At 42.4% G+C, this 27,642-nt stretch overlaps 1 protein-coding gene across 4 annotated transcripts in view; it reads left to right on the top strand.

Annotated features, from left to right (window-relative positions):
* The window catches only part of FAM107B (family with sequence similarity 107 member B), an 88,026-nt gene that overhangs the window by 36,552 nt on the left and 23,832 nt on the right, over nt 1-27,642 (top strand). Inside the window, exon 2 of one of the 4 annotated variants that reach the window (XM_073328701.1) lies at nt 21,010-21,154. The exons of 2 other annotated variants lie outside the window; for them this stretch is intronic. In XM_073328701.1, the coding sequence (XP_073184802.1) occupies nt 21,076-21,154 (79 nt within the window). In that variant the 5' untranslated portion in view covers nt 21,010-21,075. Of the gene's footprint in view, nt 1-21,009; nt 21,155-21,695; nt 21,718-27,642 lie in introns of those variants that run through there. One more of the 4 variants, XM_073328703.1, reaches the window with a different exon arrangement.

Consider the following 27,642-nt stretch of genomic DNA (forward strand, 5'->3'; position numbering starts at 1 on the left):
ACCTCCAGTTCTCCCTGCTTGTTACCAAGGCTTTGTGCATTTGTATATAAGCACTTGAGAGAACCTGTTGATCGCCCCTCATTCCCAGTATGAGGCAGGAGCCGTCCCCTCACAGACATTCCTGCCTGTGCTTCCTCCCGGTATCCCACTTTCCCACTTACCTCAGGGCTTTGGTCTCCTTCCCCCGGTGAACCTAGTTTAAAGCCCTCCTCACTAGGTTAGCCAGCCTGCTGGCAAAGATGCTCTTCCCTCTCTTCGTAAGATGGAGCCTGTCTCTGCCCAGCACTCCTCCTTCATGGAACACCATCCCATGGTCAAAGAATCCAAAGCCTTCTCTCCGACACCACCTGCGTAGCCATTCGTTGACTTCCACGATTCGACGGTCCCTACCCAGGCCTTTTCCTTCCACGGGGAGGATGGACGAGAACACCACTTGCGCCTCCAACTCCTTTATCCTTCTTCCCAGAGCCACGTAGTCCGCAGTGATCAGCTCAAGGTCATTCTTGGCAGTATCATTGGTGCCCACGTGGAGAAGCAGGAAGGGGTAGCGATCCGAGGGCTTGATGAGTCTCGGCAGTCTCTCCGTCACATCGCGAATCTTAGCCCCTGGCAAGCAGCAGACTTCTCGGTTTTCCCGGTCAGGGCGGCAGATAGATGACTCAGTCCCCCGGAGGAGAGAGTCCCCGACCACCACCACTCGCCTTCTCCTCTTGGGAGAGGACTCACCCGTGAAATCTGGCTAGTGTAGGGGAGGGACAGGGCTGGGGCCTCTTACTGCGCGTCAGTCTCCAGATGCTAGTCCCGGCTGGACTAAGGAGGGACGGGACTTCCTCTTCCCTACAGGGGCTGCTCCCAGGGCCGAGTCAGACCCATCTCTGGGAACCTCCCCCAGCTGCTGGTAGCTCCGTGGCTGCTGGTTGGGAGCCCAGCTCTGAAGGCAGCGCCGCTGCCAGCAGCGGCACAGAAATAAGGGGGACAATACTGCAATCCCCCTACAATAGCCTTGTGATCCCCTTACTGCTCCCTTTTGGGTCAGGATCCCCATTGTTACAACGCTGTGAAATTTCAGATTTAAATACCTGAAATTGTGAAATGTATGATTTAAAAAATCCTATGCTCGTGAAATTGACCAAAATGGACCATGAATTTGGTAGGGCCCTAAACACAATTATCCAAAATATCTAGGCCCTTCAGGACTACAAGCAAATATTGTACATGCCAATTCAAAGCTAGTAATTTTCCTTTTTTCCCCAATAGCCTAAAATACTTGGAAAAAATGCAAGATATTGGACTTAAATCTGTGACAGGTCCAGGATTGGATGTTGCCCACCCTGGGCCTTAGGCCAGTATAATTATTGTAGGCCAGTATAAATTCCATGTTTGGTGGAAAAGAAGGAAATATTTCCCTGGCAGGTTGATTAAAAATTTAACCAAAAGATGGCATGTGTAGCTTTCTCTCAGGCTTGGAATGTTATAAGTCAACTCTGTGGAGATGTGTTGGTGGTCAGGGTGTAGGTGATGTGGTTAAATGCAAGAAGGACGACATTATGGTAGTGGACTCGGGCTTGGGAGATCTGGCTGCAGTTCCTGGCTATGCCACAAATTCTTATGTATCTTTGGGCAAGTAGCTTAATTTCTCTGGCTCTCTCAGTTTCCCAGTCTGTGAAATGGGGATCATACGTCTCAACTTCACAGGAGTGCTATCAAGATAAACTGAGTGTTAATTAAACACTCAGATACTATGGCAATGGGAGTCACACAAGTAACTAGACAGGTGCTGCATTTTTCCTGTGTGATGGTAATATCTATGTGATCTGTCTAATGTAGAATATTTCTACTAAAGTTTTCTGTATTGATAGCAGGTATCATACACATTTTTATTTGAGGAATTTTCCTTTCTAATGTCTTGGCATTTAGATACTGTACTTTAACATTTAAAATTAAATTTGTCATTGTTCCAGTCTTTTGGAAGTGACACATGTCTAAGTCTAGGCAGAACCGTCTAAAGAAGTAAGGGCAATCAAGTTTTATCTGTACTGCAACCTTCAGGTAGGATGTTGTGGGACACTTTATCCTGTAATATGCGGAAGAATGTTGAGCAGCAACTTGGTACTACCAGGAAAAGGTCAAATGCTGACCAGTTGGACAGGTTTTTTTCCTTTCTTTATGGCTAGGTGATGGAGTGTGTGTACCATACGCAGGCCGTGAATCGATTAATGTAGGCCTGAGAGTCCAGGTATGTTATCTGGCTGCACCTGGAGGGAGTGCCAGGCTTAACTGATCTTGTAGGCCAGTGGGGCAGGAGCAGGCTGGCTAGCATAAAGAGAGGAAGTTTGTCACAAAAGGAGGTTGCAGAGTGTAAGTCTGAATGAAAAATAGCGTACACAATAACTCCTGCCAGAGCAGTGTATAAGAGAGATGTCATCCTTCTAGTGTACAAGACAAGAAAGGTAACTGAGCTTCAACAAAACAGTGAAATTGACTCTGTTCTGAGTTATCAGTGCGCAAAGTAAACAGAAACAATCTATATGTAAATATATAGTCTCTCTAATCTTTCAAAAAGAAAAGGAGTACTTGTGGCACCTTAGAGACTAACAAATTTATTTGAGCATAAGCTTTCGTGAGCTACAGCTCACTTCATTGGATGCCACAAGTCCTCCTTTTCTTTTTGCGAATACAGACTAACACGGCTGCTACTCTGAAATCTAATCTTTCAGTCAGTCATCTGGGGGGTTACTTGGAGTAATAGTAGATACAAAATTTTCAGTTGGAATTGTGATTTTCTTTTTTTTCTTCAGGCTAATTGTGCCATTTTATCTCCTTTAATTGCACTGTTGGGGCACAGCAGTGATCCAGGTTGACCACAGCTTTTCTGATTGTATCTACTTGGCCTCTCTATAGAGGCCATATATTTTTTTAGGTATCTTATCACTTGATTCATGCTAATTTAAAGTGTTCAGTTTTCTGAAGCCGCATGGTGATAGAACATTTTTCATGTTAACACTAGATTCTCTACAATAGTTTCATGACAAAGTATTATGTATGGAAACTATAGAATTTCTTGCACCATCCTCTAAAGCACCTGGTGTTTGAGATAAGATACGGAACAAGATAGAACTCGGGTCTTCTACAGTATGGTAATTTCTGTCTGTCTTCCTATTTTCCTTATTGGATGTTTTGTTCCTATGATGGATTCTGCAAGGAAAAGCTGAGCTTGTCTTTTGTTCTACATAGCATTGATTTCATTTGTGCATTACCTGTAAAAGCACAGATCTGACAAATCATTGTTTTTGAAATAATTTGTAGTTCGTATGTGGTTTTTTTCCCCTTCAAATAAATTGAATTTATCAATTTTTTTGCTCAACTATTTCAGTTGAAATGGGGCATTGTATTGGGACTTTTTCTTTTACATTTCATGGACCAAATGAAATGGTTTAACATAATGTTGAAATATGAGGGGAAATGTCACTATTTGGGGATTAGAGATCTGCTGTTCAATAGTATCCAGCAAGACAACTGGCAGACGTGTGTGCAGCAAACCTGGTATCAGTATAATGCAGGTCATTTGAATTATTAGATATTGTAGTCTGACAGCATGGGCAAGCTTTGCAGAGCGTATCTCCACTATAACATTAACTTGCTGCTATTCTGAAGGCACAGCCTTCTTCATTTGATTGACAGCTGTATTTTGTGCTTCTTTCTAACGAAAATGAAACGTTAGTGGTTAGTCATAAAACATCCTTAAAGTAATATTGCTTTGCTAAATGTAACCTTCATTAAGTCTTGTGCCATTTTGTGCACTCATTTTATATTCCTACAAAACGATAGTTTAAAAATGCGCCTCCACTGAAAATTAGAACAGTAGCTCTTCCTAGTTAAACTACCGACACTGTGGTGCTAGTAATAATACCAAGCAATTACTTTAGAGCCAGCTTTCCTGCTAATTCCCAGTATATTGCGTATGGCAGCTGTTATTGCATTAGAATTTCCTCCTACCTTGCTTTGGATAGCATAATTGTTTTGAATAGCGTTGGTCACTAGTAGACTCTGATGCCTTACTGCTCTATTTTTAAGCCAATGGCACACTATGACCATGTATTTTTAAGTGTGTTCTGTCATTTTTCATTATGCACCTTAGCCTCATTTCTGGAGAAGAACTTAATTATCAAACAGATATTTCATAAACATATGCTGACTTTTTCCTGATGATTTTCATCAGATATTTGGCGACATAAATGCATAACACCAGTGAAAGCAGCTACGCTGACTTAATGCCAGCTGAAGATCTGGCCCACAATTTTCATCTCTCTCTGGATTTTGATTTACTCAGAACGTGGACAATAAGTATCTAAACCAATATGGAAAATTATTTTCACCATGTTAAAAATTTGTATTCACTTCCCTTCATTTTTAACCTTAAGGGGTATAGCTAGTTAAATGATTTTTTAACTTTTTCTTTGCAGGGAAGCAATCTGTGCATGATCATTCATTTATTGGGTGGAGGAATTAGAGAAGTGTGGAAAAATAATCACACCCAAGGTGAAACTGGGGGAATTTAAGTAACTTTTGTGGTTGAATACTTTGCTTTCTGGCCTGGAATACCTTGAGGGCCTCAGTCCTGAAGCAAATAACCCAAAGAAAGGCAAGCCCTTTCTTGTTGTTTTGCTCACTAGGAAATCTAGGAACTAATAAGATGTCCACAGGCACTTTTTTTCAGCCTGTGGTTCCAACACCAATAGCTGACGAGACTTGGATTTTACAACTCTGTCGGTAAAAGCTTCTGGCTGGAAGGACGTGATGTCCGGGTCTGTGATGCTGAGCAATGTGAATGAAGGATGTGTACAATAATTGTACCTGGGTGTACACAGTACAATGTCCCAAATCCCTAGTTTTCCCCCCCCCCAATTACTGTTAGATGTTTTTGTAAATAACTGGTAAAGAAATATAGTTAAAACTAGAAAAGTTGTATACGTGGAACATATCTCAGTCTCTGTTCAGTGATGTACATCCATGGCTGTCCAGGCTATTCCCACTTGAAGAACTTGGCCATATCCATCAGGAATGTGTGTCTGTGGAAATCCATTCTGAAGTAAACACTAACATATGATCTGCTGGCTGAGAGGTGAACTCCAGCAACTGAATTTTCTTACGACTCTGGCCCTATTAGGTTGAATTTATGCTGCCCGTCTTCTCTTGTGATTATAACGCTGAAGCTCTGGGTGGGCTGTTGGCACCAAGGATTGAATCTGGGATCTCCTATCTCTAAAAGTGTGGCCTTCTGCCTAAGTTAAAGGGCCCACCCCTCTGAGCTAGGGCTGTGGCAGGCTTATCCTCTGCCCAGCCACCACTTGAGGGGGACGTGTATCACACTGCGTGAGTGTGGGTTACATGCAAGGGTGCCACAACAGGTGGGGTGGAGAGGGTCGAAGCCCCCTACCCCCACCCCCAATTTATTTGGTAAAATTTTGTCCCCTGGCTGGTAGTTCTGCTGCTGTGGCCTCAGAAGCAACGCGATACTGAGCTGGCGGATCTCCTTCCCCTGCCCATGGGGAACGGCAGTGACGGAGGAACTCGGGCTGCTGCTGGCTGGCAGGGTCGGCGCCGCCTATGGGAAGGGAGGATGCCGAGGAGCTGGAGGTGCTGATTCTGGGGAGGGGGCGCTGGTTGCCTGGTGAATGGCGGTGCTGCTGTGAGATCTCTTATTGTGCAGCCTGTTGTGGCTCCACCCAGCAGCTTGAACTTCCCTGCTGTCTCCTAGTAATGCTTGGGTCAGGGCTGGACTGGCTCAGTCCCAGGCATTGGCCAGAGTGAAGGGCCCAGCCCAACTTCTGGGGGGGGAAGCTAGCACAGAAAAGCACCAACCCTACTCAGCAATTCAGCTCCATGGTGAAGGATCACATCTGCTAAGGTCCATCCTCCCTCACCCACCCAATTCTACCCCAATATCCTCCCTCTGCCGCTGTTACTATGGGGTAAATTTTTGTGAAATGTTCAGTAAATTGTTTTTTTTAGGTTTCACCCTCCTCCTGCTTGAGACCTCAGTAAACTAGTAGTTACTCCAGCTCTAAGCCTCAGCTTTCCCATCAGGTCTCACAAAGACAGAGGAACAAGGCGGGCACACCTACCTAGCTAACCAGTGACGCATGGAAGAGCTCACCAGTGAAATAACAGCCATGACCCCTTTTTAAGACTTCTCTGACTAACATAAGGACATGCCACCGTCACACTCTTTCATCAGTTGGGGAAGAACTGGTTGTCATAGCAGCACTCTTGGGTGCTCTCATTCTGAAAGTGGAAAACTCCCAGTTCACCTCGATTTCATGATCTCAGCTGCCCTGTTAGGCTGGTTGGAGTCAGTGATTCCTTTCTAAAGAGGGGAGGTGATGGCACAGAATGCTCAGCATGCTGTACTAAGGTCAGTGATAAGTGGCGGTGCTCCTCTATCTTGCACAGAATGCCAATGGAGACCAAAAAGCTCATTGACTCATAGGCTAGCAGACGTGAGAACAAATTCTCAGTGAACTTTAACCCTAAACTATCAAGCTGGAAAACTGCCAGTCTATAAACTCTCTCATCATAATCATTTCTGCATCTCTAATATGGTTCACAGAAAGGAACCCCCGTTTATCATGGGAAATATTTTACGTGTCTGTGGTTCATAAAGGAATAGAGTAATTAGGCTACACCACACATTAAGGAGTATTTCTCTCTTACTGGTTACTGGGACATGGTTACTGAGGATTTTTAATACGGAGAACGAAGAGGTTCCCAGAAAACTTGACTTTTTTTTTTTCAAAACAGATATTTTGCATCTCAGAAGTAAACTGTTTTAACTTCCTTAATTAAAAGTAATGATCAGCGCATGCAGACTAATAATAGAAATTAATTCTATTACACTTAATGTGAGAGTTACAATAATGGATTTATATCTTATTAAAATGGTTATTTCTTAGTGTGGTCATTTGCTGTAGCTCAAAATTTTCTTAACAAATGAAATTAATTTTCATACAGTGTTTGGAAAAAGGGCGAGAAACCAGATATGTATTTATAATTGCTACCAGTCAGGAATAAGGCATGTCTGTAATCCAGGATAGATTTATTATGAGATGAAATGGAAATGTCAAAGCACAAAAATAAGCAATAAAGTTGTTGGGGGGAAGAGAAGTTTTTCCATAACTGAAAAAGGGAAAATCCCCCAAAATAACTTTGCCTCAAAAACAGTAAAATCCGATGAAAGCTTCAGTTATCAGAATAAACTGGGACCAATACATGTTGATTTGTATGATTTGTTTGCATAATTGCATGCAAAGACATATATGGAAAAGTACAAGAAATATGTTATATACCATTTAGAATCTAGAGGATAAGCGTGAGTATGTGTTTCACACACTTAATGTGGCCCAGATTGTCTGTTCCACTTATGCAGAGGTGACGAAAACCTATAGGACTGTGAGCTGGTTGATCCACTGGCCTGGGGCTGTGGGAGAGTGCTGCCTTTGCAGCATCATGCCGTGCATCACTAGACCCCATGAGTGCTCCCCCTTCTGGATCTGTGCTTCCTGGAATTTTGGAGGTAGAGCTGGAGGCAGGAAATGATGGAACAGGGGAACTAGCCACTGTCTGTGGTGTCTTCGTCTTCCGTACCCATGGATTTCTGGTGTGAAATCTGAGTGGGAGTTACTGCGTCTTGAAGTCACATTAATTCCTGCCTGTCTCATCAGTGACTGTGACCGTGCAGTTGCAAGAGGACTCTGGTAAGATCATTTAAAGGCCAGGAAAGAGCCCTACTCTCTGCTGGGAGTCGATTTGACTGGAGCAACAGTGTGGAGGGAATAACCCTGCATGGGAACTGGGTGTCCCCCGATCTCTGCATTCTGGGATGTGGTGGATTTGGAAGAATGCAAATCCTGCTTCCTCTATCAGCTCCCTAACACCTTCCCTTAAAGAGGACGATTTGAGAGGAACTCTGAAGAGAAACTTGCAAAGTTTCCTGTGGCCTCTGTATTCTCATCTGGGTATACCATAAAAATTTTAAACTTTAAACAGTGTCCACTGAAAATACATATGTCAGGGTTTTTTGGTATCCTGTTTAATTCTAGTTCTCTAAAGAAGAAAGTCCCTTCCCCTCATCTCCTGCAAATTTAGCAATGGCACAGTTCTGGGTTAAGCACTGTTCATGTGCAAGTGTAACCCACACACACTTCTTGGGTGTGGTGCTCTGTCTCATCTAGTGGCATTGAGACTACTCAGAGATTAATGAGTCTGCTCTTTAGCTCATGCAGTAGAGGCTCATGAACTAAGCTCCAGGGGTCTTAGGTTCGATCCTGCCCACTGACGACCATGGTCTGTTGGTGTTACACAAGGATTCAACATTCAGTAGCTTTTAGTTGTCGTCATTAAAAGCACAATACCTGGCAGTTAGGACAAGGTGGGGTTTTACCACACAGTCTCCTAACCCTGAAAAGGCTGAATAACAATTTTGGGGTTTTCATGTTCATTTTTTTTTTTTTTCCTTTTGGATTGAGACCAAGCATGAAACATTTCTACCCAAAACCTTCTGGGGATTGCAGTAGACATTAGTGGTGCAAATTTATCTATAGCAGTCACCATAGGCAATTGCTACAACAGAAATGTTTTTATGACTTTTAAAAAATTCAATAGATGGGTTCATACGGGCAAAGGGGTGGGGGGCTGTGGGTGCATTTCTTTTTTTTTTTAAATAAAGATACACCTGTGCGACATTGTGCTACTCCAGCACATGCTAACTAGAGTCCCCAGTCCTCCAAGCACTTATGGATGTGCTTATCTTTACATATGTGAGTCCATGGGGAATTACAGTATTAAAAAGTAGAGGTCAGATCTTCAGCTGGTGTAAATTGAGGAAGAGCCATTAATTTTAATGGTCCTGTGCCAATTTACACTAGCTGAGGATCCCATCCTGTAGTATTTTAAAGTGTGTGCCAGAAATCTTGATCATGTAATCAGTCTGAATTTCACGCTTCTTGAACTTAAGAATATATGTCCAAAAGATCAATGCAACTAGTGATTTTTTATTTTTGAGTGCCTTGCCCAATTGAGCCACATTAAAGGGGCCTGATTTTAAGAAGGCAGTTGCTTGGCACATTCTAAAAGTCAGACTTTTAAAGGGTTTCAGGCTAGGCAACCAGAAATTGAGGTGTCCAAAATCATTAGTTTCTCTTGAAAATCTTTACTATAATGTGATTAAGTGGAATGTTCAAATTTCGTGTCAACAGCTACAATTGGACCTCTGGAAGTATCAGTGAAGACACTGCTATCATTTTTCAGACAGCCACATCTGTGTCAAATTTAGCGTGGTAGAAACTAAACATATAGAGAACATTTTTGAGCCAGATTTATCCCTAATGTAACTCCACTGAAGTCAATGGAATTACATCAGTGATGAATTTGGCTCATTGTATTTTATTTATTATCCAGGATGTGTACGTAGCTACAGCACATCCTCGCCCCGGGTCTGGTACACGAGAGGAAAACATGCATGATTCCATCAGTACTTTGTTAATTTAATTATAACAACAGATGCAGCATTTAATCTATTTGACTTCTGTTATTGGGTTACTAAATCGTACTCCGAGAACACTTTCATTTAATTATCCCCATCTATCGCACGGAGTAATAATAAGCCTTACAGCTTTTCAAAATGTTAAGCAGCTTTGTATCTTCCTCTATACTCTACTACATCAATAAGCTAATATTTTTGCTGATAGTACTTTGTTTTGAAATAGGAGATGTAAATCTTTCTTCCGCTTAGCAATACCTATTTCCTGTTACAGTCGTTTAAAAAATAGATGTATTTTTCTCTGTGACATTTTCCCCCCCAGGGCCAATGAGCTCAAAGTTTTTAATGAAAAAGTAAGCCCCCTTCAGGACAGCACTTAAGCACTTGCTTAAAGTTAACGTGCTATTTGAGGCAGTGGCCTGAAAATAACAGCAGGGTTTCCACTTGTATTTCCAGTGGTGCAATTTTTATAGCCTTTTTAAAAAGAAATGTGTGCATTCCACTGATCATGATGTGATTAAGTGGGGGTTTCCTACTGAATGGTTAAGCCCAACTGCTAATGGGGACAGTAATTCCACTCTAGGAATGTCTGCAGTTGATTTAGCGGTTCTTAGGTCTCTATGTGTCTCAGTTCCATGTGGGTTTTGTCTCCTTTTCTTCTTAGAGCTGTGATATGTGCAATGAGCGTCTTGCCTTCTTGTGATTGCTGACTTGCTCTTTCCATTCCAGCGATACACTTTTGACCACTGTGTCAGATACCTCACAGCTGCACTGGTTACTGGTGCCTCCTAAGTCCATGGACCTGACTGGTAACTGTGTGGGCAGTCAGCTGCAAAGCAGTGTTACTACGGAAAGAGGAATTCTGCATTATTGGAATGAAAAGCACCCCAATTAAGTGGATTTCACTGTATAACATTTACAGCGTACTAATTTAACATAAATAATGCTTTGTCTCTTCATTTGGTTTCAGGTGAACAGTCTTTGCTTTTAAACTTCATGTCCTTTTGCTCTGTTCCTGTTAATTTTGAATACTTCTTCCCTCCAAATATGTAGGCATATTTCTCCCTTCTCCCCGTCCTACACATTGGAACTTCTTCTAATTGTGTGAGTGCTTATTTCACCTGTTTACATAATGTTTCTGCAATATGTTTCTGCAATATCAGGAAAGGGGCTTTGCAACATATGCCATATTTGGTAGGAAATTCTGGTGCAAGAAAATTGAACTGAGGCAGAACCCCATCTATTTTGACAGTGTTCCTAACAGATAACAAGAACATGTAGCTTCTGATTCTTTAGCTGATTACTACAGACCGATGATAATAATGCTACTTGCATTCATTTTATTATCATGTGATTAGTGTAAAACAGGGGCTCTCAATCTTTTCAGACTGCTGTACCCCTTTCGGGAGTCTAATATGTCTTGCGTAGTCCCAGGTTTCATCTCACTTAAAAACTACTTGCTTACAAAATCAGACCTAAAAATACAAAAGTGTCACAGCACACAGTTATTGAACAATTTCTGACTCTAATTATATGCTAAAAATGATAAAATAAATCAATTGGAATATAAATATTGTACTTACATTTCAGTGTATCGTTTATAAAGCAGGATAAACAAGTCATTGTCTGTATGAAATTTTAGTTCGTACTGACTTCGCTAGTGCTTTTTATGTAACCTGTTGTAAAACTAGGCAATATCTAGATGAGTTGATGTACTCCCTGGAAGACCTCTGCATACCCCCAGAGGTATGTGTACCCTTGGTTAAGCGTCACTGATGTAAAAAGTATGGTAGACAGTGTGACGAGTAATACAGGAAATGATTCAAAGGATACTTTCCATGATTTCCTGTTCCCTGGTGTATGACACTGGAAGCAACTGGCACACTGGAAATATTGTTGAAAACATGGGCAGGTTAGACTTATCAGGTGCAAGTAATTTAAGAAACTTGGGGTGAAATCCTGACCCTGCTGAAGTGTAGACCCTATTGAAATCCCACAAGGTGCCTATTTCCATCTTTAGGCACCTAAATACCTTTAAACATTTGGCCCCCTAAGTGCCTACCTCACTTTTGAACTGGGGACCTAGGAACTTCTGAAAATTTTAACCCAAGTCCATGAGTTATTTTCAGTTAGTCAAATGGCAGGTAAATGTATCAAAAAATATACACCCTTATCTAAATTCTGATGATTCTTGAAGGTTTTAACAAGATAATGTAAAGTTATGTGGTGCCTGATACGATTCTTAGCCCTACCTTCTGTAAGTTCATTTTACCTTTTCTCTGCCATCATGAGAACACGTTCCACATTAAAAGGGCACCCACTGTGTTGCTACAGATGCTCGCAGTCACATAGAGTTCTGAATGGCTGTCAGACAGTGGCTGATTGACTACAGCAGCGGTCTCCATTGAGCCAGTGATCTAGCAGCCCAAAGCTCCGTATCCCATGAGTTCTTTTTTTCTTTTTTTTTTAAGCAATAATTTAATGTTTAAGACCTAATAATCAAGAGGTGGGATATATCATGAAGAATAACAAAGTGTTCGGAGGAGCCGATTGTCATTAGCTTGGCTTCAGGCTGTTGGTCCCAGCTGCTCTTCGGTGCCCAAAGAATCCCTGCCATGCTGTCGTCATTGCTAATATCATGGAAACTTTTTTTTAAAGGTTCTGTGAGAGCTGTTGCATTGTGCACAGTCTAGGATATTACTATTCAGCCCCCCAACCAGTCAAGTCTTTGGGATAATTTTCAATCTTTCAGTGGAAATTATACTGACTAGATAGTGGATTTTTTTTTTTTAATGAATCAAGAAATCTGGCAAGCGGGGGGAAGATATTGAGCATTTCTATTATCTCAACAATTCTCTTTGGCAGAGAGGGGATGGTGGTCAGGAATCTCTTTCTCTCACACACACATACGCACATGTATGGGTGTTATACATTTGTATTTTTCAGTATCCTCAGAAAAATGCTAGTTTTAGTAGTAGAAGTTGTTTCTCCATTAAAACTAATAGGCATGATCCCTCTATTTTCCTATATGCAAAACACTTGTTGGAGTCGCTGGAAATACTGTGTCCACCTTTACTTCCTTATATAGCACCCAAAGTGCACTAAGCAGGATTGCAGAAATAGTAGGTTGTGGTGGTCTACAGCAGTAACTTAGTTCCTTGAAAGGAAACTTCAGATTCAGCAAGTCCAGGTTCACTTCCTAGCTTTGCTACAGACTTGTGTAATGTAGGGCATCACTTAATCTCTGTGTGTTTTGTGTATTTAGATTTAGTTTTTGGGGCAGGGACACTATGCTGACTGTGTGTGTATGCATAGCACCTAACACAATAGAATCACTATCTCAGCTGGGACACTAGGCACTTTTGTAATACAAAATAATATATCTTACATGGCTTTCATTTGAGTTTTTTGTCTTGTGTATTTCAATCAGCCTGCTATAATTCTTTACTCGCAAGTTGTCATAAAAGACAAGCAAAGCAGCAGTTTCCTTCCTAAAGTTTCTTTAGAAGAAATCTTCTCGATTTTTTCCTTCTGGCACACACCAATTTTATCCTGAAGTGTTGCCATACATAATTTACTGCAATCTTGTCTGCACTAAAAAGTTGTACCACCTTACACCAGTATGGTTAAAGCGGTACAATCCACACAGTGTGGACACAGTTATACTGGTATAAAGGTACTCTATGCTAGTAAAGCTATTCCCATACAGGAAGGGGAATAAGCTATAATAGTATATGGCACCTTTATACTGGCATAACAATGTCCACATGAGGATTTTTACTGGTCTATCTGTAAAAAATCACAACTCTAACTGACATAGTTTTACTGGTACAAGTTTCAAGTGTAGAACAGGACTTAGTCCAATACCACTAATGCCACCAATGGCACTACCATTGGTGCAGCTGTAATGCTGTAGGTGAAGAGAAGACACAAGGAGTAATAAACACTGAAGGGCTGTCAATGCTGGGAAAATTTTCTGTGTTGCTTCTGGTGGCCTGATCCCTTTTTACTGAATGGTTTTCAAAACCTCAGGTCAGGCTGCCTTAAACCACGTAACACCACATCTTTGCTGTGGTTATATCCAGTTTTTAAATTGCTTTAGCTGGACCACTTTTTAAGAGGGTTAGTAAATGTCCCTTGTGTAGATAGGGTCTTAGATGTAAGAATGGTGCCTGGTGGAATGGCAGGGAGGGCTTAGTCAAGTTGGTATTTGAAATGGTCTCCAGAAAATATACAGTACAAAAAAAACACGAAGGAGAAACTTGTTAATATTTCATATCAAAATTATAGGATTACTGCACATTTTCTTGATGGAATGGTAAATTAGCTGTTCCTAGTAATCGATGCAGTCTGAAAAATCTAATGTGTAAAAACCAAAAGTCACACTGAAACACTGTCTGAAACTGGCGTATTTTCTCCCTTTTGTGCTTTGAGACATTTGAAGAGCCCATGCTGTTTTAGGGGAGGACCGTTTTTGATAAATGATTGTTATTGCTAAGACACTCTTGAGGACAGTGCTATATGCACTAGGAAGGGCTTAAACCCTCAGGCTTTTGGCCTTTTATTGATGGTTTTTTCAATGTGGACCTTAAGCTCTAAGAAGCTGAGTTTTCTTTAAATTTATATATTTATTAGTGCAGCTTGATGGATATCTTTTTTTTATTATGTGTTTGTATTTCTGCGTGAAAAATTGTGGACAAAAAATAAAAATCAGAAAAGAATAAGAGTGCTATAATGACTGAAATAAAGAAAATGCATAAAAGTACATGAAAAGCAAAATATCGGCATCCCCAGGCTTTCAAGCCGTAAAACTAAGGTATTTTATTCCTCCAACACTGAAAAGAGGTTTCACAGCCATTATGATGATTCCAATCCATTTTCTTAAATTTCCACTGTTATTTTATTAACCCCTATTTTTTAGCTTGCTTTTCAGTACTACCAATACGATTTCTCTCCAACGTAATATACAAGTGAAAATTATTTACTGGTTTAGTAGAATTTGGGTTTTGCCTTTTGAACAGAACATTTGTTTTTAGAAGCAATAATATTCCTTGTTTAAAAAAACAGATATTCATAATGAAATTGTTCTGTATCTCTTCCAGAAGTTTAGTCAAGGTGCTGCTTATCCTAAAATAAAGTGTAAGATCGTTCTAATGAATTTGTATGCCTTCTGTAGAGGCTTTCATCCTAAGATCTCAAAGCACTTTAATAAAGTAGGCTTCACTGCTCCTATAAGGAAGGGAGTGGTGGTCCCATTTTATAAATAGGGCAATTGAGCTCAAAGAGTTTGAGGCCTGTATTTTCAAAAGTGACCACTATTTTTTGCTATCTCAATTTTAAGGTGCCCAACTTAGTGTCTCATGTTGGGCACCCAAAAATTGAAGCACGCAAAATTAATGGACGCTTTTAGAAAACAGAGCTCAGTGACTTGCCCAGAGTCACAAAGCAAGTCTGTGGTATCGTAGAGTAGAATCTCTCTCTCTCGACTCTTGGCCCTACACTCTAATTACTAGGCCACACGCTAGCCACATGATAGAATTTGTGTGGTTGTATCTACTGGAATGTACAGATCCAATTTTATAAAAGTTACTTAATTCATGGAACGTGTGCCCTTTCCTCGGCGCTGCAGGCCGTTTACTTTGCAAGTAAATTTTAAAACCTGGTCAAATGAAGTGTCTGAGTCTGACCTAAAAGGGAAGTGTTAAGTTTCTGTTTGGCAATTCATTGTTGCTTGGTGCTGTTACAATACCTTTAAGTAAATGGGTTGGGAAACTGTTGATACTGCAAGTAGAAAGATGATTGGAACTTGAGCAATTTTAGTGGAAATGTTTGCAGGGACTGGGGAGAACTAGTTCCTCTTATTTGGATTAATAGGATTGGTACTAGGCCAGGAATTTGACAAAGAGTAAAGAACTACCCCCGCATACACTCTTTAAAATTACTCTGCTTGCATTTCAGGATCATGGAGCAACTTCAATAGCTGAAGAATGTTTTAGGCCAGGGATTTCACAGGGTGAGCTACATCTGCAGAGAGAAAGGTGTGACTCAGTTTCCTCTTCCATTCACAATTTCATAGACCACATCCACTCTGTCTTGATTGCAAGGACCAGTTCCCTCTCTTTCAAAATTGTGTAATATCCCTGTGGCATCTACAGCAATTGCTTATGTGAAAAATTAGTAGCCAGGAAGTATTTAGAGTGGGATTTCTAAATCTCTGAGCAATGGCCGATCTCTGATCCCAGTGAAGTCGATGAAAGTTTTACCATTGATTTCAAGGGAAGCAGAGTTGGGCCATCTCTGAAAATCCCTGCCTTAATGTATATGGTTAGTTCTTTTCCAGATGCTAAACTGCATTAAGGGAGGGGCCGGTATCTTGTGACTATCCACCTAAACAGGGGCTGTCAGCTTAGGCTCTGCAGATCACCAGTGGTCCATGAACAATAGTATGAATACAGTTGTTTTAGGCTCTGAGAGGAAGTCCATAGTGCCTCTGTTTGGTAAAGAAAGAGAGGGCTCCATAAGAAGAGCTTCAGAGGATGAGGAATTTAGATGAGGATTCATTTCAGATGAGATTCATTTCAGGGGGTGAAATGAATTTGTTACAGGATCTTAATTAAATGTGTCAACCCTTTCTTTCTGCATTATCATCCCCTTGCTTTTTTAAAAAACAAATGGGCTGTTTTTACCATTAAAAGAGTGCAGGCATCAGGTTACAGGTTCTTCCTCTCCCTTTCTTCCTACCTCCTACAAGTAACTGGAAGGTAACACTGCGGTCTCATTCCAGGTGGCCTCAATATGGTAACTCTCCCCATACCTCCTTAGCAGCTGCTTGCTGCCAGGCTGGGGAGCAGGGATATCTGTTGGCTTGCAGGTTTCTCCTTGAGGGTAGCAGAAGCTGGGCCTAACAGACAGCCCACTGAGTTGCCTATTCATCTGGTGAGTAAAGATCAGAGATGACTTCAGAAATGAAGTGGTACAGCTGGCAACTGGTCGTTACTGTTACAAATGAATAGGTATTTATCCTATTAATTAGGCAGCTATTGTCAAAATCTGAGATAGGGACATCTTTTCAGCCTGTCTGCCTTAAAGATAATCTGGGGCACAGAGACAGTGTTTGTAAGGGGACTCTAATGTAAGGTGAATGGAAGTGAAGAAGGGTTTCTTCAGATTCCCCTTCTCTTTTCCTCTGTCCTGAGTGTAGGCTGTAGAAGAGCCGGCTGTAACCTCTTTCAGAGCCATTTGTTGTGTTGGCTGGCCATATTTGAGTGCTTTAGGGCAGTGGTTCTCAACCAGGAGTACACAGAAGTTTTCCAGGGGGTACATCAACTCATCTAGATATTTGCCTAGTTTTACAACAGGTTACATAAAAAAATCACTAGTGAAGTCAGTCCAAACTGAAATTTCCTCCAGACAATGACTTGTTTATACTGCTTTATCTATGGTACACTGAAATGTAAGTACAATATTTATATTCCGATTGATTTATTTTATAGTGTTCAGTAATAGTGGGCTGTGACCCTTTTTTGTGTGTATTTTTATGTCTGATTTTGTAAGCAAGAAGTTTTTAAGTGAGGTGAAACTTGGGGTACGCAAGACAAATCAGACTCCTAAAAGGGGTATGGTAGTCTGGAAAGGTTGAGAATCACTGCTTTAGGGTACCTCCGCACAGCAGCTGGGAGGTGTCATTCCCAGTTTGAGTAGACGTACACATGCTAGCTGCGTTCGAGCTAGCTCCTAAAACAGCAAAGTGTGGCTAGCCACCCCTGTATGTGCCCAGGGGGTCAGGCAGAATGCTCTTTGGCAGCTAGCCTGAGCTGCTGCCTGTGCCCCTCCAGTCACACTGCTATTTTTAGGTGCTAGCTCAAGCAGAGCTAGCATGTGTATGTCTACCCCCACTGGGAATTATACCTCCCAGTCTGACGAGCAAAGAACCAGACACTGACCTGGGTGCTGATTTCCTTGCTGCTGCTGCAGTCTGGCTAGTCAGCAGGAGGCTAGGAGCCCAAGACCTCCCACATCCCATTCCTGTCTTTGCCCAGGGCTCGGTGTGTGGCCTTGAAGTCGCCTAACCTCTCCGTGCCTCAGTATCTTTTTCTATAAGATTGAGAGGACTGTGATGCTTTTTTCCTTGGAGGAAGAGCGTGAAGATTGATTAGGTCATGTGTGTAATGTGCTGAAAGCCCCCCAAGTGCACTGGGGGGGAACTTAAAATCCCAGAATTGGCTGGCCCAGTTGGAGCAGAGGTAGACAAAGAGTAGCTTTTAAGTTCACCTCTTCAGAGCAGAGCTCAAGTGAGCCATCGCTTGAGGGCTCCAGGAAAGGAGGATGTGGGGGGCGGGGGGAGGGTTCTGCCACTTCCAAGGGGGCTGCTGGACACCCCCTGAATGTTTGAGGGTGGACAGTCTCTGGATTACTGCCCTGATCCCTTGGTCTCCAGGGGCTTGACAGCAGAAAAACTGTGTGGGGGAATGATAACTCTAATATTCCCTTACATGCCTTCTCACCCACAAGCTATCTCAGCTGTCCTCTGGTACACAGATTGTAACTAGTCTATAGCAGTGGCCCCTTTTTTCTCCCTCCAACTATCTCTAATGAAAAGCAGCTTCCAGTTTTGCACACTACATCCTGAAAGGAGACCAACATTCATGTAGCTTCTAATCTGTGCTCCTGGAGGATACATTTTATCTGTGTGTGCAAAGCTTTCTGCATATGTTTGGTTTTTATTTTAAAATCATGCCATTCTGACTCCTCTGTGAAAGGGAGATTAAAGGTCCAAAGGATGCTCAACTTTGTGAGGAAAAGATCTACAGGTTGTTTGGTCAGAGATGCATTTCTTTAGAAAACGATGCCCCTCTGTCTGGGGGGAGGTGCAGTCTCCGTTGCCTGTATCTCCTGTAGGCTGGCTGCTGCTTAGTCTTGCTCTGGTGTCTTTGCTTCCTGATTTGTGAGGCTGTGATGGGATCTGCTCATTGTAAGTATACATAGAGCAGAAAAAGGGCCATATCTGTCAAGGCTGGTAGCTTGGAAACTGATCTATCTTGAGGATACTGTTCTCTGTTAATTTCTGGTTTTGGAGCCATTCCTGCTGCTAGACAAAATTTTAAAAATGCATCTTTTGACTCTCAGGGCTGGTCTACACTACAGGGGGGATCAATCTAAGTTACGCAACTTCAGCTACGTGAATAACGTAGCTGAAGTCGACGTACTTAAATCTACTTACCATGGTGTCTTCACTGCGGTGTGTCGACGGGGCATGCTCTCCCATCGATTCCCCTTGCACTTCTCGTTGAGGTGGAGTACCAGAGTCTACGCTAGAGCGATGGGCAGTTGATTTATCGTGTATATACTAGACACGTTAAATCGACCCCTGCTGGATTGATCGCTGCCCGTCGATCTGGCCGGTAGTGTAGACAAGCCCTCAGTAAATGCACTAGTGCACGCAGGCATCTCTACTGTATCTTGCCACCTCATATAACTACTGTTTACAAGCTTTGCAGACTTATTCATCCTGACTGTCCTTATTCCCCTAATGGCATAGGCCCTAGCTTTATTAAGATATTTCCCTGAGCCTTGCTGTGACTAGTATCTGTGCTCACCCCACCTGTCAGGGATCCCACTGTTGCAGTTTAAATCTACAGGGCACTGTGCCTTTGCTGTGGTGAGCCCTAGGATCTGCTTGACCCCCTTCTTTCTGTCTCTCGCTCCACTTATAAGACGATGCTGTCACATGATGTCTTATTAGTATAACTATTATTGGTCCCTTATATACTGCCATCTCCCGCAAACCCTCCTCCTCCTCTTTGTATTCGATTCTCTTTTGCTTTATGTACTTAATTTTTTAAAAAGAAAAGGAGTATTTGTGGCACCTTAGAGACTCACAAATTTATTTGAGCATAAGCTTTCGTGAGCTACAGCTCACTTCATCGGATGCATTGAATTCCACTGAATGCATCCGATGAAGTGAGCTGTAGCTCACGAAAGCTTATGCTCAAATAAATTTGTTAGTCTCTAAGGTGCCACAAGTACTCCTGTTCTTTTTGCGAATACAGACTAACACTGCTGCTACTCTGAAACCTTAATTTTTTAAGAGTGCCATGCCTAACAATATCTCAGAAAACAAAGACTTAATAAAACAGGTTGGGGCAGGAGAGCGAGTCTCTCTGTCTTTGAACACAGCATGGGGATGGATCTTTGATAATGAGGCCAGAGCCAAGACTTGCAGTTTGGGAATGTAAAATTTTAGTTTCTTTTCTGTCTCTAAGGACGAGTGTGTGTCTGGCTGATGGCAGGACTAAACCTTGGTATGTTAAGCCACCATTTCTTTTATTCCATTCCCCCTCCCCCCCTCCAGTTTTGAATAAATCTAGTTTTATGGAATTCTTCTAGTGCAGTGGTGGACAAACTTTTTGGCCTGAGGGCCACATCTGGGTATGGAAATCGTATGGTGGGCCGTGAATGCTCACAAAATTGGGGTTGTGGTGTGTGAGGGGGTGAGGGCTCCAGCTGGAGGTGTGGGCTCTGAGGTGGTGCTGAGGATGAGGGGTTTGGGGTGCAGGAGGGTGCTCTGGGCTGGGACTGAGGGGTTCGGAAGGCAGGAGGGGGATCAGGGCTGGGGCAGGGGGTTGGGGCGCCGGAGGAGAGGACTCTGGGGTGGTGCTGAGGATGAGGGGTTTGGGGTGCAGGAGGAGGATCAGGGCTGGGGTCGAGGGGTTTGGAAGGTGGGAGCAGGATCAGGGCAGGGGGTCAGGGCCCGGGAGGGGGTCAGGGGTGCAGGCTCCAGGCGGTGCTTACCTCAAGCAGCTCCTGGAAGCAGCAGCATGTCCCCGCTCCGGCTCCTATGCGGAGGTGCAGCCAGGCAGCTCTGCATGCTTCCCTGTCCGCAGGTGCTGCCGCTGCAGCTCCCATTACCTGCAGTTCCCGGCCAATGGGAGCTGCAGAAGCGGTGCTTATGGTGGGGCAGCGTGCAGAGCTCCCTGGCTGCCCCTACACCTAGGAGCCGGAGAAGGGACATGCCGCTGCTTCCAGGAGCCGGGCGGAGCCACAGCACACGCGGAAGCAGGGCAAGCCCCCAACCCCGCTTCAGTTTAGGCACCTAAATGAAGTGGTCACGTTTTTAAAAGCTCTCAGTACTTCCCAACTCCATTTGTTCTTAATAAGAACTGCCGAGTGCTAAGCACTCTTACAAAATCTGGTCCTAGTTGTGCATGCTTTTAGCAATGTTGAAAATCTTGCCCTGTATTATAAAATAAAATAATATGGGCCCTATTTAAATAAAGTAGACATTATGAAGTATGTTAAACTGAAGAACCGCTGGGACATGGGTTTTTTTAGTAAAAAAAAAAAAACCAAACCCCAAACAAACCAGATTTGGGATCATGAGTAAGATTTCCAATGCCATAATTTTTTTAGTTGTAACTATTTTGCATAAAATCCTCTTTGTCAAGGTTTTTTTTCTTCTGCTCCTTTCCAAGGTAATTTCTGCTACTGTCTGTAGGAAGTCCTTTACCACTGGGTGACACTGTTTGACAGTATTCTTGATGTTCACTACAGTAAAGCCTGAAGAAGCTGTCCTTGAACTTCTGATTTTCATACTGAAACGCCTAGAATTTATATTAGGTATGCTGTCTTCATATGTAGTCCCAAAATGTGATTTATCTGGCTCTGCCATAATCTGTCCAGTGTTTGAATTCATTCCTGATGAAACACTGTTGATGTCAATGGAATTACATGAGGGACAAATCAGGTCTGATTCTGACCTTTCTTCCCCCCCCGGCCTGCCCCGTAATCATATTTTAAAGTAATTTAAGGTTTGAAGAAAATTTACAGTTGCTCTGGGTTGTGTGTGGATTAATGATGAACTGCATATTAATGAATTGCTAATTCCTTTTTGGGGGAACAATATTAATGCAAATTATGCTGTCACGTTTATTTCCCAGGAGGCAATAATTTGAATGATCTGATTCTACTAAAAGTCAAATTTGATGCAGTAGGCACAGATTAACATTATAACTCTTCAGTGAGAACCAGATTTCATATACTTGGTTACATATTTTTAGTAAATCTTGCTTAATCCCTGTAAAATGAATTGTGTGTGTATACCCCTAAACAATATTTCTTTTATTACTGCAGAAGCAAATGTGGTTCATCCGTATGCATGCGTTCTTTGGAACAAGTCCAGGGTAGGATCAGATTGTTCCCTTGTCCCCAGCATGTTCTCTTCCCTCCCCCCCGCCCCCACAAGGCTGTCCCATATATAGGTTTGAACACTGACAAGACCATGGTGTTACCCTTAATATAAAGGACGTAGAGAAATTGATAAACGTATTTCTAAAGAGGCAGAAAATCGAAGCCAAAAGGTGTACCTGAGCCTTTATAGCCTGATTTGATTCTCGTCAGTCTCTATTGAGAGTCAGCATTGGTTAGTGGATTGGGCACTGGACAGGGAATTAGGAGAGCTGGGTTCTGTTCCCAGCTGTGCCATTGTTGTATGCGGGGAGACCTTGGGCAAGTCACATACCTTCCCTGTGCCTCAGTTTTCCCATATGTAAAATGGAGCTAATGATACTTATCTTTTCTCAAGTGTTTTGAGGGCTACTGATGAAAAGCTCTATATAATAGCTAGGTGGTATTATCATTGACCAGCTGAGAGGTCATGGGCAAGTCTCTTCACTTTTCTGCGCCTTCCCACCGCCCCCCCCCAACTTTTTATCTATTTTGTCAATTTGGACTATTTGCTCTGTGGAGCAGGGCCTGTCTCTTACTATGTGTATGTACCGTGCCTGGCATGCACAATATGACCCCCAGGAGTCTCCAAGTGCTGCTGTAATATGTATTAATTAATGGTGCTAGTCTCTCTTCTGCACCTTTGATTCCACCTCAGTCTACCCTACGGTTTGAACAACTCCTCTAGTATGGAAATCTGGCTCATTACATCCTGGAAGGGATATTCTTCCTTCTTCCCTTCCCTGCCCCCAATTCAACAATGGTATTTGTGACTGCAGCTTTTCACCATTTTAATCTAGCAGCTTCCTTTAACTATAATTCTAAGCAGGAATGGAACTATGTATATCTTATAATTCACCTCTTCACCCTCTGAAGCAGCAATTCTGAGTTTTCCATAGGATCTTGCAGCCACAGTGTGAAACCTTTGGGAGAACTAAATACAGCGTCTGTCCACCAACCCTTCCCAGTGTCTTTGGAAAGTGTAAAAATTCTCAAAGCCATGTGTCTGTTGCTGCCCATTGTTATTCCATGCAGATTACAGAACTGTGGTTCACTCCTCAGTGTAACTGCTCTGTTGGGAATTGTTCAGACCCAAGGAGGTTCATTTATCCAGCATATCCCTCAATATATCTGATTGTTTTTCTCTTGGAAGCACTGGGATGTAGAATGAGTCTGGTGGTGTTCGAAAAAGAGATGCTAGCTTATAAATATGAAGCGAGAAGCACTAATGTGGTGGCAATTGAAGAAGCAAACACTGCCACGTTTAGTCTGTTCTTCTTCCTTTGGGTGTCCGTAAACCTTCCAATGCAAACATCTTTAAGCAGATATTGCCTATTCTGGCTGCTCCATCTGTGTTCGGTTGATGTTACAGTCACTGTAGTATTTTGAGCGGGTTGGGGAAACAAACTTTAAATATTTAATTGGATTTCCTGGAGGTTTTGAGTGGTTTAACTAGTTTAATACCCACTCAAGTCACAACAGAAGTAGTTGTAGCTAGCAATGCCTGCTGCTTTCTGGATTCCAAATCCCCAACATTATTGGAGTATCTTAGGCTATGTCTACACTACAGCAGGGATTGACCCTCTGAGATCGATCCACTGGTGGTCAATTTATAGGGTCTAGTGAATCTAGTAGATCTAGCAGATCGCTCTCTAGTTAACCCCTGTACTCTACCCCCAACGAGAAGAGTAAGGTAAGTCGATGGGACCCCCTGTGGTGTAGACCCCGCAGTAACTTGACCTAAGGTACATCAACTCCAGCTACGTTATTCACATAGCTGGAGTTGCGTAGTGTATCTCGACTTACCGCGGTAGTGTAGACATAGCCTTAGGACTGGATCCTGCACCACTTAAATCACTGGTAGCCTTGCTGTTGTCACCAATGGGAATAGGATCAGGTTTGTAGTCTCTTGGCAGGTAGGTGATTAATGAATCCATTAAATGCTGTTAGTAGTATCTTATTTCTTAGGTTTAACACTGGTCTCCAGCTAACCCCATTCAATACCATTCTAATCAACAAAACATTCCAAGATAATGTTATGGAGTTTGTCTCAGGCATGGCTGGCCTAATTTCACATCACTTACCAGGCTCACAACTTTCAAGTTCATACTTCCTATCTCCCATTATCACATAGCTTGCGATTCCAGGGGGAAAGACTGCAGCTGTTTTAGAGACGAGATTAACAATAATTAACCATAACTATTTGCATTTAAACACAATGTTAAAACAATGGGCTCTTTATTACTGCCTTCTCTCAACACAGTAACCAGGGCTTTCAAATCTATATGCCATGGATGAGGAGTTAGGTGGTTACTCGTCTAAGGGAAGTTTTATGTCGGGCTGTTCTGGGTATGGTAGAGATCCAGATATTCCAGATTTGCTACCTTTGCTGTCCCCTGGCATTGAAAACCACTTACTTTCTAACACTAAATAGTCTTTGGTCTTAATATAGGGGAATCTGGGTGAAAATTAATGGTTTGTGATACACAGGAAGTCAGACTAGACGATGTAACGGTCTCCTTCTGACTTTAAACTCTATATACCACCCTGCTGGGCTCACCTTGTACCAGTTTCCCTCCTTTCCCTGATGTTAGATTCACCATAAACTATCTCTTATTCTAGATCAGAGGTTCTCAAACTGTGGCCCGTGAGCTCCATTCAGGTGCTTCACACACAGTTCCCTCTAAGGTGCGTGCCTGGGTGGCCACACACGAGAGAATGAAGGGCCACCCACCTAATTAGTGAAGCCGTGAACTAATTAGGTGCCTGGACCCTGGAGAAAACGTTCATGTAAGGTGAGGTGGTGACCTTGGGGAAATAGGGGGTACGTGGGAGGGGGCAGTGGGGGGATTTTGGGATGTGCAGGGCCGCGGCGGCCAGAAAAAGAGGCAACTTGCTCCAGCTCCAGGGCTGCAGCTGCCAGGGGGAGACCCCCCTTTCCCCCCCAGCCCCAGCTCGGGGGCTGCTGTGGCAGGAGAGACCCCCCTTCCCCCCAAGCCCCAGCTCGGGGGCTGCCATGGAGGGGGAGAGAGGACACATCCATTGCATTAGAAAGGAAAGACTATTGATATTAAAATATGAGTTGTGTGCTTTTATTTGTAGAACAAAAAAAGTTTTGTATTATGTTTTTCTTTATATAGTGCTTTTATCCAAAGTGCTTTACAATAGTTAGCTAATGGTGCAAACAACATTTGGAAATATCATTAAGTGGTCTGCCGAGACCCTCAGCAATTTTCAAGTGGTCTGTGAAAAAAAAAGTTTGAGAACCACTGCCCTAGATTATAAACTGGCCACAAATAGAATCATGAATACGCTGAAAGCTGATTATCTTGCCAACTTACGTTTGGTGTGTAAGCGCAAATCTTGGGTGGAATGACTGGGAAGGTAGAACTCCTCCTACCAAGGGCTGTCCACTGCTTGCCAACTGTTAAATAACCAATGAAGGAGGAGTGTCTAACTCCAACCAAGACTGGGTAAAAAGTTTTCCACAAATTGCTCTGGAGTACAAGCATATAGGGTGATACTGCATTCTGGAAGGAGGACGTTAACAGTCTTAATGACTCAGTGGACTATATAGGTACTGCTTGTTCTTTCCCACTCGCTACAAGCGGATTTAGCTTTCCAGAAAAAAATATCCATCCATATGAAAACTGTTTTTCATTCATGTGTTATAGCATCTTTGACCAGTCTAGTGCTTTACACTGAAACACTCACACACAACCTTGTATAATACATTATACTTGGATTGCTCCTTCCATCAGAGTGTTTTGAAATGCTTTGCAAACAATAGTGAAGTTGAGCTTCCAATGCTCCTGGGAGATAGCTAAATTATCCCCATTTTGCAGATGGAAAAATGGAGACACGCAGAGGTTCTGTGATTTGCTCAAGGTCACCTAGGAAGTCTGTGCTGGAGCCAGGAACAGAAGCCAGGTCTCCAGATTCCTAGACCTGTGCCAAAAGTGTGCCCTTTATCTGGTGTAAATAGCATATGTGGTAGTGTATTACTATGAGAATATTAAAACAATCACTACAATATGTTTATCATTTATGTACTGCCATAGGTGTATCCCTATGGTATGCCTTATGTATTCCTTGTGTCTGCCATAGGGACAGGTAATGGCCACAAGGTCCCTGACCCTTGCCTTTTATAATCTAGAGCCAAAATTCTTGCCATCTTTAAATGGCACATGCCTAGAACAAGAGCACGATCGGGCACTGACACATCATTTACCTCTCTCTACCACAGCTCCCAGCCAGCAGCACCAGAACCCGCCTCTTGCCAGCACCACCCACCCTCCCCTCCCCCAAAACAAATGTCTGATTCTTGCCTTGACCTAAATCCCATAATCCCATGGGACCCCCAAAGGATTCTTGGATTAAGAGTCAGGCTAATAAATCACGGCTGGTTTTGGGATCCCAGGTGGGTAAAGTATGAGAACTCTTTCCCTAGATTAGAAAGAGAACGAACAGTAACTGGAGAGTTAGTTCTTAAAGGGGAGTTAATATGAACATTCCTTATCTGGGATCTCTTGCATTCCTCATGAACAGATATTTAAAAAAAAAAATTATAGTGGTGCTTAGTTGATACACGCGAACAATGTGCACAGTTCGGAAGGGAAGTGGGAAAACTTGTGCAGCATGGATTTAAGCAGCCTTTTCCACCCAAGCGTGGCTGTGCAAGGCTGCGCTAGTTATGTAACTTCTGATCAGAGGCATGCTGAAGTATTTTCATTCTAATGCCCCTGGAAAGCAGAAAGTGAGAGTGGAATCATATTTCTCCTAAAAGACTGCTTTAGGGTTACTTGTTACAAACCACAAGTCTATGCAGTAGTTTTAAAGATCTAAAAATGTAAGCCTTTCAAAAATAGTGTTTGATGGGTTATAGTATGCTCAGAACAGATGTTCAAGCTCTTTAAAGAATAAAATTTCATGTCCGGAGACATTAAGCGATTGAGTGAACGCTTCTGGGCAAGATTAATTTCAAAGTTTATCTAGGCAAAAACTAAAAATTAAGTGAATAGTCCTAGTTGCTTGCTTCAGTGTAACCCTCTGAGGCCTGGATAAGTTTATTATTTATTGATATATATATATGTATAGGCCTTGATTTTTTTTTTTTTAAAGGGGCCTCAACTCTGCCTCTGCTTTCACAGCTGAAGATAATTGTGTGCACAATTTGAAATGTGTAAATGCTCCATATGCATACATTTATGGTGTTTTTGTTCTCTCAAGAAAATTTTGAAATTCAAATTCTATATTAGTTCTGTTAGGAAAACACCACATTTAAGGTGTTTTCCACTGTAAAGCAATTAAAGCAAAATATTGAGACTTCCCAAGGGGCTTGTGACCACTAGGGTGTTTTGGCATACATTTCCCATTGTTGCAAGAACCAGTAGGAACACTAGTGTAGTGAAGACTCCTGCAGCTGCCATGTTATAAAGACCTGCCTTGGAGAAGGGTCAGATGACGCTGTTAAAAATGCTAGTGGCGACCTGTAGCCCTTTTTATGCTAATGCTCGCACTGTTGCTAACATCGGTAGACCTAGCCAAAAAATCCTAGTGTAAACACAATAAAATGTGTAATATGAAGAACATTTAAAACCAAAAATGTACACTGGAGTGTATTTATGGATAGTCTCTCCACAATTCAGTTTGTAAGTTCTCAGACCATAGTGTTCTATCTGCATGTATAAAATAATAAAGATCAATGGATCGCTTCTGATTCTGCTCAATTTATTGGCAAAACTCCCATTGAGTTCAATGGAAACAGGCAGGATCTGGTCCTGACTTCTGATTTACTGAAGTGCTGATAGGATAGCTTTGAATGACTCTGAAAGTAGCTTTCATACCTCTGAAAATATAAAATTTGTAGCTGATTGGATCAT

Source organism: Lepidochelys kempii, chromosome 1, assembly GCF_965140265.1.
Source record: "Lepidochelys kempii isolate rLepKem1 chromosome 1, rLepKem1.hap2, whole genome shotgun sequence".
NCBI classification, from domain to species: Eukaryota; Metazoa; Chordata; order Testudines; family Cheloniidae; genus Lepidochelys; species Lepidochelys kempii.